Raw genomic sequence first — 13,747 nt, 5'->3', positions numbered from 1 at the left:
GATTGTTCATTTTCATGGCTTCCTCCTTTCTCTTGAAATTGTCCACATACTTGCAGATTTCAATGGCTTCTCTGTATAGCCTGACACATAAAAATGAACAAAATCTGGCTACCAGTATCTAAAAAACTGTAAAATCAGGATAAATAAATAAAAAACACTCTGAAAACAGCAGGATTCCAGACAGGAAACAATCAGGGCCAGCTAACACCTCCCAACAAAGGATTCCCCCAGGCAGGATTCAGCCAGGCTTTGAAGCTGCAAGGCTTTTCAATGCTAATAAATGGATCAGCAATTGAATGTGATTGAATTTTTGCATTGGTATGTTATGTTAATACAGTAGAGTCTCACTTATCCAAGCATCGCTTATCCAAGTTTCTGGATTATCCAAGCCATTTTTATAGTCAATATTTTCAATATATCATGATATTTTGGTGCTAAATTCATAAATACAGTAATTACAATATAACATTACTGCATATTGACCTGCTTTTTTCTGTCAAATTTGTTGTAAAACATGAAGTTTTGGTGCTTAATTTGTAAAATCATAACCTCATTTGATGTTTAATAGACTTTTTCTTAATCCCTCCTTATTATCCAAGATATTCGCTTATCCAAGCTTCTGCCGGCCTGTTTAGCTTGGATAAGTGAGACTCTACTGTAATTACGTTGATGTTTTAACATGGTTGTGCTGTATGTTCTGTGTTTGGTAACTGAATGCTTTGCCTATGTTGGAACTCACCCTGAGTCCCCTTGGGGTGATAGAGTGGTATATAAATAAAGTTTTTATTACTGTATTAGTTGCTCCATGCAGTCATGCCGACCACATGACCTTGGAGGTGTCTACGGACAACGCCGGCTCTTCATCTTAGAAATGGAGATTAGCACCAACCCCCAGAGTCAGACATGACTGGACTTAACGTCAGGGGAAACCTTTACTTACTGTATTATTATTATCATCATCATCATCATCATCATGGTGATTAATTGCAACATTCACACTTGCCTCCAACAGACAAGAGTTCTTTCCTTCCACAGATATATAAACCTCCCTTGCCTAGTTTCCAATACACCCACAACCTCTGAGGATGCCTGCCACAGATGTGGGCGAAACCTCAGGAGAGAATGCTTTGGAACACGGCCATACAGCCCGGAAAAACTCGCAGCACCCCAGTGATTCCGGCCATGAAAGCCTTCGACAACACAAGCGATCTACTGTTGAGCTATCACCTATTTCCTCTCTAATCCTGGGATAACGGGCAGAATCACTGATACAGGTTGAGCATCCCTTGTCGGAAACTCTAAGACTCCGATGATTCCGCGGCGCAGAGCCAGGGAAGTACAAGTGGAGTCAGGCGACATTAATTCTATGGTGTTGAATGTGTAGATGCGGGCGGAGAAAGGGACTGGGGCTCCTGAGGATGGGCTTCCCACGGGATGGGCACCTCCTGGCCGGCGTCCCTTTCCCGGGGCGACGGGGCCCTGGGCGCCGCTCTGACGCCGCTTCCCGGTCACAATGGCCCCGGACCTATAGGACGAGGCAAGCGCTTCCCCGGGCGCAGAGAGGAGAGGCGCCCGGCGGCGGAGGAGGTCACCATGCGCCCGGTGGCTGCGGCGGCGGCGGAGGCAGTCCTTCCATCTCCCCTTTTCGGCTGCGTCTCTCCAGGCGTTTAAGAAGAAGAACCGGAGGAAGAGGAGGCGCCGAGGCTGCAGGTGACGCCAAAGGATTCCCTTCGAGGTAAGACTCAGCGGATGAAGGGGGAGGGAGGGAACGGGGAAGGCATCCCCTCCATCCTCTCTCTCCGGGATCCTGCCCTGACCTCTTTCAAGGCGGAGGGATTGGATAGCAGCCCTGGGGCCTCACTTGAGCTGGATCTGGAATGAAAGTGGAGGCAGTTTGAGGCCACTGTAACCGCCCTGGCTCAGTGCTGTGGGATCCTATTTATTTATTTATTTGCTACATTTATATGCCGCCCTTCTCAGCCCGAAGGGGACTCAGAGCGGCTTACAAATTAAATTTACATACAATATATTTTTAGCATAGTACAATACTGGTAATAAATTACTATATTGTACTGTGTCAATATATTGTAATATTATTAGTAATATTACATGTAAAATATAATATATAATTAATATTATATTGTATTATTAGTATTATATCATATTACAATATAATATTATGAATATTATATGTATATACAATATGTTATAATTATATATTATTGTAAATTAAATTGTATTATATATATGTATATACATACACACACATGTATGTGTGTATATATATATATATATATATATATATACATATATACATATACATACATATAAAACTAGCATAGCATGTTATCCTAGGAGTTCTGCAAAACAATATCCACTATTACAATACAGTAGAGGAGCCCCCGATGGCGTAGTGGGCTAAAGCCTCGTGACCTGAAGGTTGGGTTGCTGACCTGAAAGCTAACAGGTTCAAATCCCACCCGGGGAGAGTGCGAATGAGCTCCCTCTATCTGCTCCAGCTCCATGCGGGGACATGAGAGAAGCCTCCCACAAGAATGGTCAAAACATCCGGGCGTCCCCTGGGCAATGTCCTTGCAGACGGCCAATTCTCTCACTCCAGAAGCGACTCAAGTTGCTCCTGACACGGAAAAAAAAAATACAGTAGAGTCTCATCCAGTCTTCACTCATCCAACATTCTGTATTATTCAATGCAGTCTGCCGTTTAGTGGTCTTTGTAGTCAATGTTTTCAATACATTGCAATGTTTTGGTGCTAAATTTGTAAATACAGTAATTGCCACATAACATATTGAATTGCTTTTTCTGTCGATTTACAGTGGACCGGAAGAAAGTTAGATAAGCGAAAATGTTGGATAATATGGAAGGATTAAGGAAAAGACTATTAAATGTCAAATTACATTATGATTTTACAAATTAAGCACCAAACTATCATGTTTTACAACAAATTGACAGAAAAAGCAGTTCAAACACAGCAACGTTATGTAGTAATTACTGTATTTGCAAATTTAGCACCAAAACATTGCAATGTATTGAACACATTGACTACAAAAACACTCGCTACTAACAAATTGACTATAAATAAATGAACTTACAGTAACAACATTGTCAAAAATTAAATCCGTAAAAAGTTCAGTCCTTGCTGCCCAGAGAAATAGCTGTGGATCCTTGCGGAAGGCAGACTGCGTTGAATAATCCAGAACGTTGGATAAGCGAATGTTGGATAAGTGAGACTCTACTGTATTGTAAAACATGATGTTTTGGTGCTTAATTTGTAAAATCATAATATCATTTGACATTTTATAGGGTTTCCTTAATCCCTCCTTATTTTCCAACATTTTCACTTATCCAATGTTCTGCCGGCCCTTTTATGTTGGATAAGCAAGACTCTACTGTAATAAAGTGATCACAGACACATACTTGTTCCCACAACTTATAAGTGATATACAGTGAGACATAATTGGTTATATTCGCAATAGGTGCTTGCTATGGAATCAAACTGAGCCAAGCATCACTCAGGAGAACTTGGTCACCACTTTATTTTGTAAAATAAGAACTTTTCCACCTGAAGAAGACTTTCTCAAAGTCGTGGAAGTTCTTTACAAGGAAGCGGAAGCTCTCCATAAGAAAACATAGAGGAAAATCTGTGTATACAAATTTTTGTTGAAAATTTCCTTTTACAAGAAAGAAAAAAAGATGCTATTACTTTAAAGAGGAAATCTGTGTAAAGACACTTTTGTTGGAAATTCCCTCCTACAAGAAAGAAATAGCAATTAATATTGTGAATATAACAAATTTATGTTTCATTGTATATCACTGACTGTTGCATCCTTTATAAGTTGTGGGAACAAGTATATGTTTGTGATCACTTTATTATTGGAATAGTGGATATTGTTTTTCTGATTCAAAGGAATTCATTTTCTTTATATATATCCTAGGAGTTCTGCTCTGGTGAGGCACCAGCTAAGGCTTCCGAAAGCTACTCCCATGATTCCACAGCATGGAGCCCAGGCACATCAAGTGGTGTCAAACTGCATTCATTCTATAGTGCAGATCACCCTAGGATTGGTGTCACCCAGTCCAATAATAACAATAATCATCATCATCATCTTTATTTATATTCTGCCCTATCTCCTTGGAGGGACTCAGGGTGGATTCCAAACACAAAAGGCAAATATTCAATGCCTGAGCACAACAACAACACACCCATAATAATGAAAAATGACAACCCAACATATACAAACAAATTATGACTTAACAACTACAATTAAATAAAAAATGCAACCTGTTATATCTGACATAAAACCAAATATCGAACAGAATCTGCCAGTTCCTTGGGGCTCAAGATTGAACTAGTGGGGGCGAAAGGGCACAGATACGGATGGTAGCTATTAATCAAAGATATAATTATAGTATTACCATCTACTCTTCCTCCTCCTTGTAAGCCAGTGAGAAAAGGCACGTCTTCAGCTGTTTCTTGAAGACTGGGAGGGAGGGGGCCATCTTTAATTCCTTAGGAAAGGTGTGGGGTGGCCATGGAGAAGGCCCTTTCTCTCGTTCCCACCAGCTGTGCTTGGGACGGGTGGGACCGAGAGCAGGGCATCCTCTGATGACCGCAGTGTCTGAGTTGGTCTGTAGTAAGAGATACAGTTCGTATGGACCTGAGTAACTCATGATGCCATCCTCATGGACCTCCCAGACCAGACCACCACAATGTAGGGTCCTTCCAGATAGGCCCTATATCCCAGGATCTGATCCCAGGTTTTCTGCTTTAAACTGCATTATATGAGTCTGCACTGCCAGATAATCTGGGATAAACAGGAAACCTGGGATCAGATCCTAGGATATAGGGCCTGTCTGAAAGGGCCCTTAGCTGAGTTATCAGAATATTGGACAAATTTAGCAATTACCTATTCATTTAGCCTTTAAGTAATCACCATAGTTGTCATTAACTGTTCAAAGAGTACATGTAGACTTTTACAAGTACTTTTTACAAGTACGTAATTTGAGGATGTGTTCTCCATCTGTCCAGTGTCACTTCCTTCCAAGTAAATGTGCACAAGACAGATTGAAGTCAGCCTTTCATATTCCTAGTAGGGTGCAACCGTAATCGTTATCTTGATATTTATAGTGCTGGATCATTTAGTAACCTTCTGATGGATAATTCCTGACTAGCCTCAACTATATAGGACTCTTGGCAGTCCAATGTTGCTTGATCAACCCTCTAAGTCTAGTCTCCTAAGAAGCCTTGATCCCTTATTCTTCCTTTTCTAGGTTTTCTTAGCAAAGAAGACGTTATGTGCAGAAGGGCAAAGGCCTAACATAGAAAAGTGAGAGAAAGATGGCATTTAGGACTAGTTCTTCCTATAACTGATTTTTCCCTTAAACACTGAATAGGGCTGCAGTTAAGTAGAAGATTTTCCATTTCTAGCCAGAATTTAGGAAAATAACTTTTGGATTATAGTTCCCCGACTAAGAGTTTGGAGAGCGCTAATCCAAGGATAGATATCCACCACTATCTATGTATTTCTTTTATATCCCCCTTTCTGCCAGTAAATTTAAACAAAATAGCAGAAACAATATGTAATACAAACACTATTGAAAAGCACTTAAACAACTAGTCTAATCAAAACATTGCCACAGTTAGAAACACGTGCAGTACATTTTACATAGTAAAAAATACAGTACACCCATTGAAGATCCTTCTATCTCAACCAGATAAAGACTAAGGCCAGTGTATTGTATGTACACTGCAATATAATCCAGATTATCAATTTTGAGCTGGATTATAGGACAGTGTAGACTCATAAAATCCAGTTCAAAGCAGTGTAAAAGGGGCCATAGAAGGTGCCTTAGTGTACAGTGTACATACAAAATAACTACAGTAGAGTCTCACTTATCCAACATAAACGGGCCGGCAGTACATTGGATAAGCAAATATGTTGGATAATAAAGAGGGATTAAGGAAAAGCCTATTAAACATCAAATTACGTTATGATTTTACAAATTAAGCACCAAAACATCATGTTATACAACAAATTTGACAGAAAAAATAGTTCAATATGAAATAATGCTATGCAGTAATTACTGTATTTACAAATTTAGCACCAAAATATCACGATTTATTGAAAACATCAACTATAAAAATGTGTTGGATGATCCAGAACATTGGATAAGCGAGTGTTGGATAAGTGAGACTGTACTGTATTGAAAAATCCATGATAATTAGCCTTACTATGTCTGTCTTGTGTTTAGTTTTCAGTGGAATAACATAGGAGTCCTCAATAAGAAAATTATCTAGACACAGGTGATACAAAGAAAGCTCTACCAGGAAAGGCTTAGTTTGGTGGGCATCCGTGTTTCTTTACCTCCTTCACTCAAAGCTTTCCTTTAGGACATCTTAGAAGAGCTTTCCTTCCATCTCTAACAGTGGTTTACCACTTCAATTGGACTTTCCCCCTCTTCCATCAACATGATCCTTCTGTGCCCATGGAACTTGCAAACATGAGGGTGTTTGTGCATGGCTGTTATGCAAAGTACATAAACAACAGAGGCGAAACCAGCAGGCTTGACTTTTGACACACACATACATACAAAGTTATTTTCTCATGGAACCAAAATATTTGTATCTTAGCAACCAAGTTCAATTCTTTAAAGCCACTGATAAAATAGGAACTTTTGTCTTTTTTTAGCATGAGCTGTTAGCATTAACAGATAGAAAAGAAACATGAACACAGCAAGAAAAAAATACAGGCCACATAAATAATGTGAAATGATTAGATGAAGTGGAGGGCAGATGATCTGAAAGTGTAATTAAGACTCTTCAAACACTCTGCTTTTTCTGCTTGATCTATGTCCCTTCTATGACCCTCACTAAATAGTTACTCCAAAGTCAGGGTGAGCAAAGTGTGGCATGTGGGTCTAATAATAATAATAATAATAATAATAATGATATTTCTTGCTCGCCTCTCCTCATGGCTCGAGGCGGGTTACAGCATTACTAAAACATAAACAAACACATAATACTTTATAAAATACTTTGTAAAATACAGATATTATAACATACTTCCATAAAATATGTATCAAAATACACAAAACAAAAGCCAGGCATACAGTGGAGTTTAAAATTCACCATTAAAACTGTCTGGATAGGCGTGCTGGAAGAGATGGGTATCTTAAATTCCAACAGCTGATCCAGTTGTCAGAACTCTACCGGCAGGTTGTTCCACAGTCATGGAGCAGTGCTGAAAACGTCCTTGGGAACTCAAAGTACGGTTTCGATGTCCTTTCCGACATCCCCCATTTAATCTGTTTCTTACTGATTTTTTTGCCAGAAAATGTGCCAAGCACGTTTCAAACATTACTTTACGTCATCCATTCCCAGACCCCCCGCCCCTTTCTAAAAAAAGCCTCCAAACCAAAGTTCTGTTTTAAGGCTCCTGTATTAAGGTCTGCAGTTGGAGAAGCAACTAGGAACAAGCCACAGTTTTGAGTTCATACATTACAATGAACCATGGTTTATATAAGCCATTTTGTGAGTCAACAGTAAGTTACAAGTCCAATTTGAAGTCTGAGTTGATCCATGGTTTGTTAGCAGAGGTGAATTTGCCTATTACAACAAGCCAGATTTCAGGAAAGTACACTATGGTTTGTTGTGACATGGATGTTCCTTCTGTATGTGTACCAAGTAATTTTAGTTCACAACTGGTTTAGCAATAAGAAAAAGGGCCAGCTTTTATGCAAGGCGGGTCATTCAATTTTTGATGATCCCCTATACAAGTAAACCTTGAGCTTTTAATAGGATATTGTGGGAAGGTGTGATTCCTAAGTTCTTAGGTCCCTTCTACACTGCCATAGAATCCAGATTATCAAAGCAGATAATGCACATTATCTGCTTTGAACTGGGTTATATGAGTCTACACTGCCATAGAATCCCGTTCAAATCAGATAATCTGGATTTTATATGGCATTGCAGAAGGGGCATGACATATTCTGATATTGTCCACCTTTTGTTAGTAGGTGAAGAACAGTGAGTAAAAGAATGGAAACCTTAATTATATTAATTGTATGAATCATTTCTTAGTTCCCATGACTTCATAACCAATGTGTTTGTGTGTCTGGGTTTTTAAGGAGGTATGTTGTATGTATAATTTCTTTCTAGTGGCCCCAGGCTTTTAAAGGAGTTAACAGAAAGTTTGCTAGTTCATCTGGGAAATATGCTGTGTTAGGAAACACCCAATGTTTTGCAGTGCTGCTAGCTGCTCAAAATGAATATGGGAACTTTGCAGTTTGTTCTTATGGGTTCTTTGAATGTAAATAAAAAGTGGCCATAAATTTGTCTCTCACAAAGTGGATTTAAAATGATTTGCATGTTGAAAATGTTAAATGCTATGTTTATTTTCTTTCTTATCCAATGGTGCATTAATATTTTTATATGATAACTTCTTTTAGAAGGTGGAGAAAGTTTGTTTTCTGCTGCTCAAAGAGGACAGGGCTTGAATCAGTACATTCATGTTGCAAGAAAGATTATTCCTGAACAGTAGGAAGAACTTTCTATTGATAAGAGCTGTTCCACACTGGTATAAGTCACCTCAGAAGGTGGTAGACTCTCTTCAATGACGTGCATCTGCAAGTCATTGGCACCACCCCCACCCCCACCCTATTTCTCCTTAAGTGAACCCATGTTTGTTGGTTTTTTAAAAATCAAATCTCATTGTACTTTAAGTTGCTTTCTCCAGCCTGGGAGATTCCAAATACCTTGGACTAGAAATCCCACTGAATGGTGGGATTTGTGATCCAAACATTGAAAAATTGTAAGATTGAAAGACTATCCCAAAGCACTGTCAGGGCCCTTCTTTTTCTAAGGGGAGAGGGTGGTTAGATGACATCCTGGGTCAACCAAAGCTTGACCAGGGATGATATCCAGCCCCCCAGCAGCGCAGGTCCCTCCGGAGAGTTCTCCTGATGTGCAAATATGATGTGTTAGGAGGTGGGGGGAGAGAAGGGAAATCCCCCCCCAATCTCCTGACACATTATGCACCAGGAGTACTCTCCAGAGGGGCCTATGCTTCCAGCTGGCCCCTCAGGTAAGTTTTTGAATCAAAAATGGAGGGGTGATGAAGGGGGGGGCACCATCCTGCTCCTTCGGGCTCCAAGAGCCCAAAGAACCTGAATGGCTGTGGGGATTGACCCCCAGGACTGAGAAAGCAGTCCTGGGAATCAATTCCCACAGACCCGGCACCTGCAAAGATCTGGACCTTAGCTTAAGGTCTGGATCTTTGCAAGTGTTAAACTGGATATCCCAGTTTTCTCTGAATTATTCAGGTTTACCTGAGGTGTCACCTGGATCTTTTAGGATAGTGTAGACAGGCCCTCAGTTATACTTCATTATTAATCTTTCTCTCTCTCATCCTTTCCTTCCTCATCCACACCCCTTGGTGATGTAAACATTATTCTTTAACTCCTCGTGAACAACAGGGATTGTTTGTTTGGATTAGATAAGATTAATGAGGAATTAAGAGCTAAAACCAATTACTACTCTAAATAGAACTGAAGTGAATGGGGCTTGGTAAATTAATACTCATGCATGTTAAACCAATTTAATACATGAATGGGAATCATGCAAAAACAGAGGAGTAGAAATACAGTAGAGTCTCACTTATCCAAATCTCGCTCATCCAAGTTTCTGGATTATCCAAGCCATTTTTGTAGTCAATGTTTTCAATATATCGTGATATTTTTGTGCTAAATTCGTAAATACAGTAATTAATTACAACATAACATTACTGCGTATTGAACTGCTTTTTCTATCAAATTTGTTGTATAACATGATGTTTTGGTGCTTAATTTGTAAAATCATAACCTAATTTGATGTTTAATAGGTTTTTCCCTAATCCCTCCTTATTATCCAAGATATTTGCTTATCCAAGCTTCTGCCGGCCAGTTTAGCTTGGATAAGTGAGATTCTACTGTAATTAGAAAGATGTATAGGTTGCATCTCTCTTACCCAGAAATTTGTAATTTGAAATGCCTGTAAAACACACCACAACCATTTTTTTTTTTGCAGTGGCTGAATTCTCTGGAATTGTTATTTTAGTATTTGAATGCTGATAAAATGTCTATTTACTACACCTTTGAAAAGAGAACACTGAACTCTATGCACCTGTTGGCCGAAAAATATGCCTGCAAGATACATTAGAAGTATCCAGGTTATTCTACAGTGTCAATTCTGTTTGCTTCATACACATAGGCTTTCACTCCTTTACATAAACATCCACTGATTTCCCTTGTAACAGGTTTAAGAGCCTTAGAAGTCAGGAGACATGGTCCAATCTGGAGGCTGAAAATAATACAACCTAACAAGATCAGAGCGTCATGGAATGTAACATGGTTTTAAAATAAACAACCACCTAGAGTACAGGCAGCAATGGGAGGAAAATAAAGTAACAACGTAGAACTGGCCAGTTAAGAAACAATGAAAAAATAGTTATCACACAAATATTTCAGATCATTTTTGAAGAAACCTAACTAATACTAGGCATTAGTTGCTGAAAATGTAAAACTAAAGACTTAAATCCAGGTCTTAATTCTCACCAGACACCTGCTGAATGAATGAAAATATGGTAATCTGCTCTTATATAAATTTCTGTTGATTTAATCAGCCAGACCAAGTCAGAACTAATAATGGGGTTGAGACCAATGCTTATTTTTACTCTGCTTTGAACTGGATTGTATGAGTATACACTGCCATATAATCCAGTTCAAAGAAGATGATCTGGATTGTATATGGCAGTATAAGAGGGGCTATAGATTGCTTCAGATGAGACCAACCTTGGGATGATGGATAATGTTCTTCCCCTTTTTCATTGAGGATCACCTTCTCCAACCCAACTTTGCAAGGCTAGCAGCTGAGTTGAGAATAGATCCAGGGTGTTGCCACCCACCAGGTCAAGGGAATCACGCCATAAAGGAAGTTTACTTGCCTTTCTTCTGTTCTCTTGCATCCCTGGGCTTGGGAGTCCCAGAGACAAAGACGAAGTGATTCCAAACCCCATGGTCTGTTGCAAGCATAATCTACACTGTGAAATGAAAGACTACAGAATAGGACTGCATAGACTGACTTCCCCAAGGTGTTGTGAGGGAGAAAAACAATCTCAGTTCTACAGGATATAGAGCCTGTTTCAGCAGTTGGAAAATCTCAGTCTGCTAGTCTGCCATTTTCATTGTGTCAAAGAAAATGATCTAAAAAGAAGGAATTGCTTTGTTTTTTTAAAAAAAAGGAAATTTCAGATGTAGATGCTTTGGTCGATACTAGAGGACATTAAGACTGGACATATTGTGCTCTCTGGATTTGATGGAAGCTTATTTTCTTTTTTTCATGTTTCCTGTGCTTCTCTTTCCAGGAAAGCTCCTTTTAATACAACCTTCCTACTTTAGGCCCACCTATGGTCTCATCACACAGGGAGATTGAAGTGTCTTAGCCTGCTGCCAGGACGTTTCTTCCATGGAGTCTGCCAGATGCCATCAGATGACATAAGGCAACTTCCAGTAGGGCTCCATAGAGCAGTGGTTCTCAACCTGTGGGTCCCCAGGTGTTATGGCCCAGAAATCCCAGCCAGTTTACCAGCTGTTAGGATTTCTGGGAGTTGAAGGCCAAAGCATCTGGGGACCAACAGGTTGAGAACCACTGCCACAGAGGAAGCTAGGATACTTTCCTGGGATCACGGGAAGCCTCCTGTGTCCCATAAAAAACGGGGGGGGGGGACTGGACAGGGCATGGAGCAACAGTCCCCCCCCCATGGATTTGTCATGCTGCCCCACAGATTCAGACCTCAATGTGATGAGGTTTTTAGTCTTCCATCAGTCCAAGGAGAGAATCCTACCATCTCTTATTTGATTTGTCTCCCTCCCCCAATGTATTTAAGAAGTTTATAATGGCCCCAGTAGCTCCCCATGAATGGCCTGCACACAGACAATGTCATTCATGGGGAAAAGGATTGCAGAATGTTCAGGCCACCCTAGATTGCCTCCCCACTCATGCCTTTTTGTTCAATCATGGGGAGAGCTATCTGTGCCCCCACCAGAACCCAGCACCTAGGGTCCTTCCACACAGTCATATAACCCAGAATATCGAGGCAGAAGATCCCACAATACCTGCTTTGAACTGGGTTATCTGAGTCCACACTGCCATTTTTACAGTTCAAAACAGATAATGTGGGATTTTATTCAGCTGTGTGGAAGGGGCCCTAGAAACTCTCAGACACAAAGACAGATCCAACCTTCCTATCTTAGGTCCACTTAGTCTTCCATCAGCCCAAGGAGGAAATCCTACCATCTTTCTTCCCTAAACTGATACAACCACTGGAGAAATGATGGCATAAACCAGGCATTCAGAGGGCACTTAGGATTTACCTGAAGTACACAACCTCCACCCACTTTTCTCCCTTTTTATCTCATTTGATCTATCTAGAAGGGAATGAAAGGTATATGGGTACATGCATTTTAGATGTATCAAGCAATGTATTATAACTTACAAAAGTTCAGGACAACTCTGAGAAGCATCATTCCGACAGAAATAAAGTAGCTTCTGCTATTTTCTCTACCAGGGCATAAATTAGATATGTCAGGAAGCAATCTGGAAGTCTTTCTCCAACTTTGTTAGGCAATTCAGACTAGAAATGATGGAAATAAATAAATAAATAAATAATTATGTTTTCCTCATCAACCTTGCAAAGAGCAGTGAATAAGTGAGGCTATGTTTCTTCTCTTACAAGTAATACCACTGATAGTGGTCCTAATTATTACATTTTTTTTGAAGCCTAATTCTTTTCAATACAATCTGGACATGCATTCTAATTTGTTTTAAATGGTTTCTCCTGCTTTTCAATTGTCTTGTTTTACATGTTAGTTGCTTTAAGTGCTTCTATATTTTAACAATTTATTCTTACTGCTTTAGATTGTTTGTTTATATTGATTTAATTCTATGCTGCTCTGAGATCTGCAGATACAGGGTGGGATATAAATATTGTAAAATAAAAATAAACCCATGCAATTTGACTTGTGTGCCATTTTCTGTTGCGTCTGAGGAAGGAAAACATTTTGACCCATCCACCCACAACACATCTTAAAGATCTTGCCTCAGAGTGACACACACTGCTTTTTGGGAGTTTAGTAGGAAACACACTTCCACAGATGAACCTAATATCAGCACATTTCTATTTGACTCTCAGTTCTTTGGGTAATTAGACCTCAAAATAATAGTGAAGTAGTTTGCTATAGAGAAAGATGACTCAGTCTCTCCATGCATCTGGCTTTTCTCTTTACAGACCAAAACGTCTATGAAAATCAGAACACTCGTCCATGCTACATGATGTCACAGAAGAAGAAACCAGCCAAAGCATCGGCTGGTGGGCACAGCCAGTTTCCAGTTGCTCTGGGTTACAAGATGGAGCAGGCTTTAGTTTCAGAATATGTCCCCGTTGTCCTACACCCTGGGGGATACAAACCTGAGTCTCTCAACTTTACTTTCTACAACCCCAACTATACCAATTCATACAATCCATTTTACACCTTACAGAAACCAACCTGTGGTTATCGATATTGCCGAGACACAGACCACAGAAGGAAGGTATTAGATGTGGAAAGGGTGAATCTCCCAAAGTGGAGAACCATCGTGGTGAAAAAGCCCGGTGTGTCTTCTGCAGGCTCAAAACATTGAAACTATCACACAAT

The 13,747-nt window shown here is 39.8% G+C and overlaps 1 protein-coding gene across 1 annotated transcript; it reads left to right on the top strand.

Annotated features, from left to right (window-relative positions):
• Positions 1-1,540: 1,540 nt before the first annotated feature.
• Positions 1,541-13,746, top strand: cimip3 (ciliary microtubule inner protein 3). Its single transcript, XM_062978653.1, has 2 exons — positions 1,541-1,735; positions 13,342-13,746. Exon 2 carries the CDS (start codon positions 13,383-13,385, stop codon positions 13,731-13,733), a length of 351 nt encoding a protein of 116 aa, XP_062834723.1. The 5' UTR covers positions 1,541-1,735; positions 13,342-13,382; the 3' UTR covers positions 13,734-13,746.
• The last annotated feature ends 1 nt before the right edge of the window (position 13,747 follows it).

Source organism: Anolis carolinensis, chromosome 4 (assembly GCF_035594765.1).
Source record: "Anolis carolinensis isolate JA03-04 chromosome 4, rAnoCar3.1.pri, whole genome shotgun sequence".
NCBI classification, from domain to species: Eukaryota; Metazoa; Chordata; class Lepidosauria; order Squamata; family Dactyloidae; genus Anolis; species Anolis carolinensis.
Note: the sequence above shows the minus strand (reverse complement) of the source record. Positions and strands in the feature narration are given on the sequence as shown.

Excerpts from the sequence above, each read along its gene's own strand:
- cimip3 (XM_062978653.1), top strand. The coding sequence starts at position 13,383 with ATGATGTCACAGAAGAAGAAACCAGCCAAAGCATCGGCTGGTGGGCAC.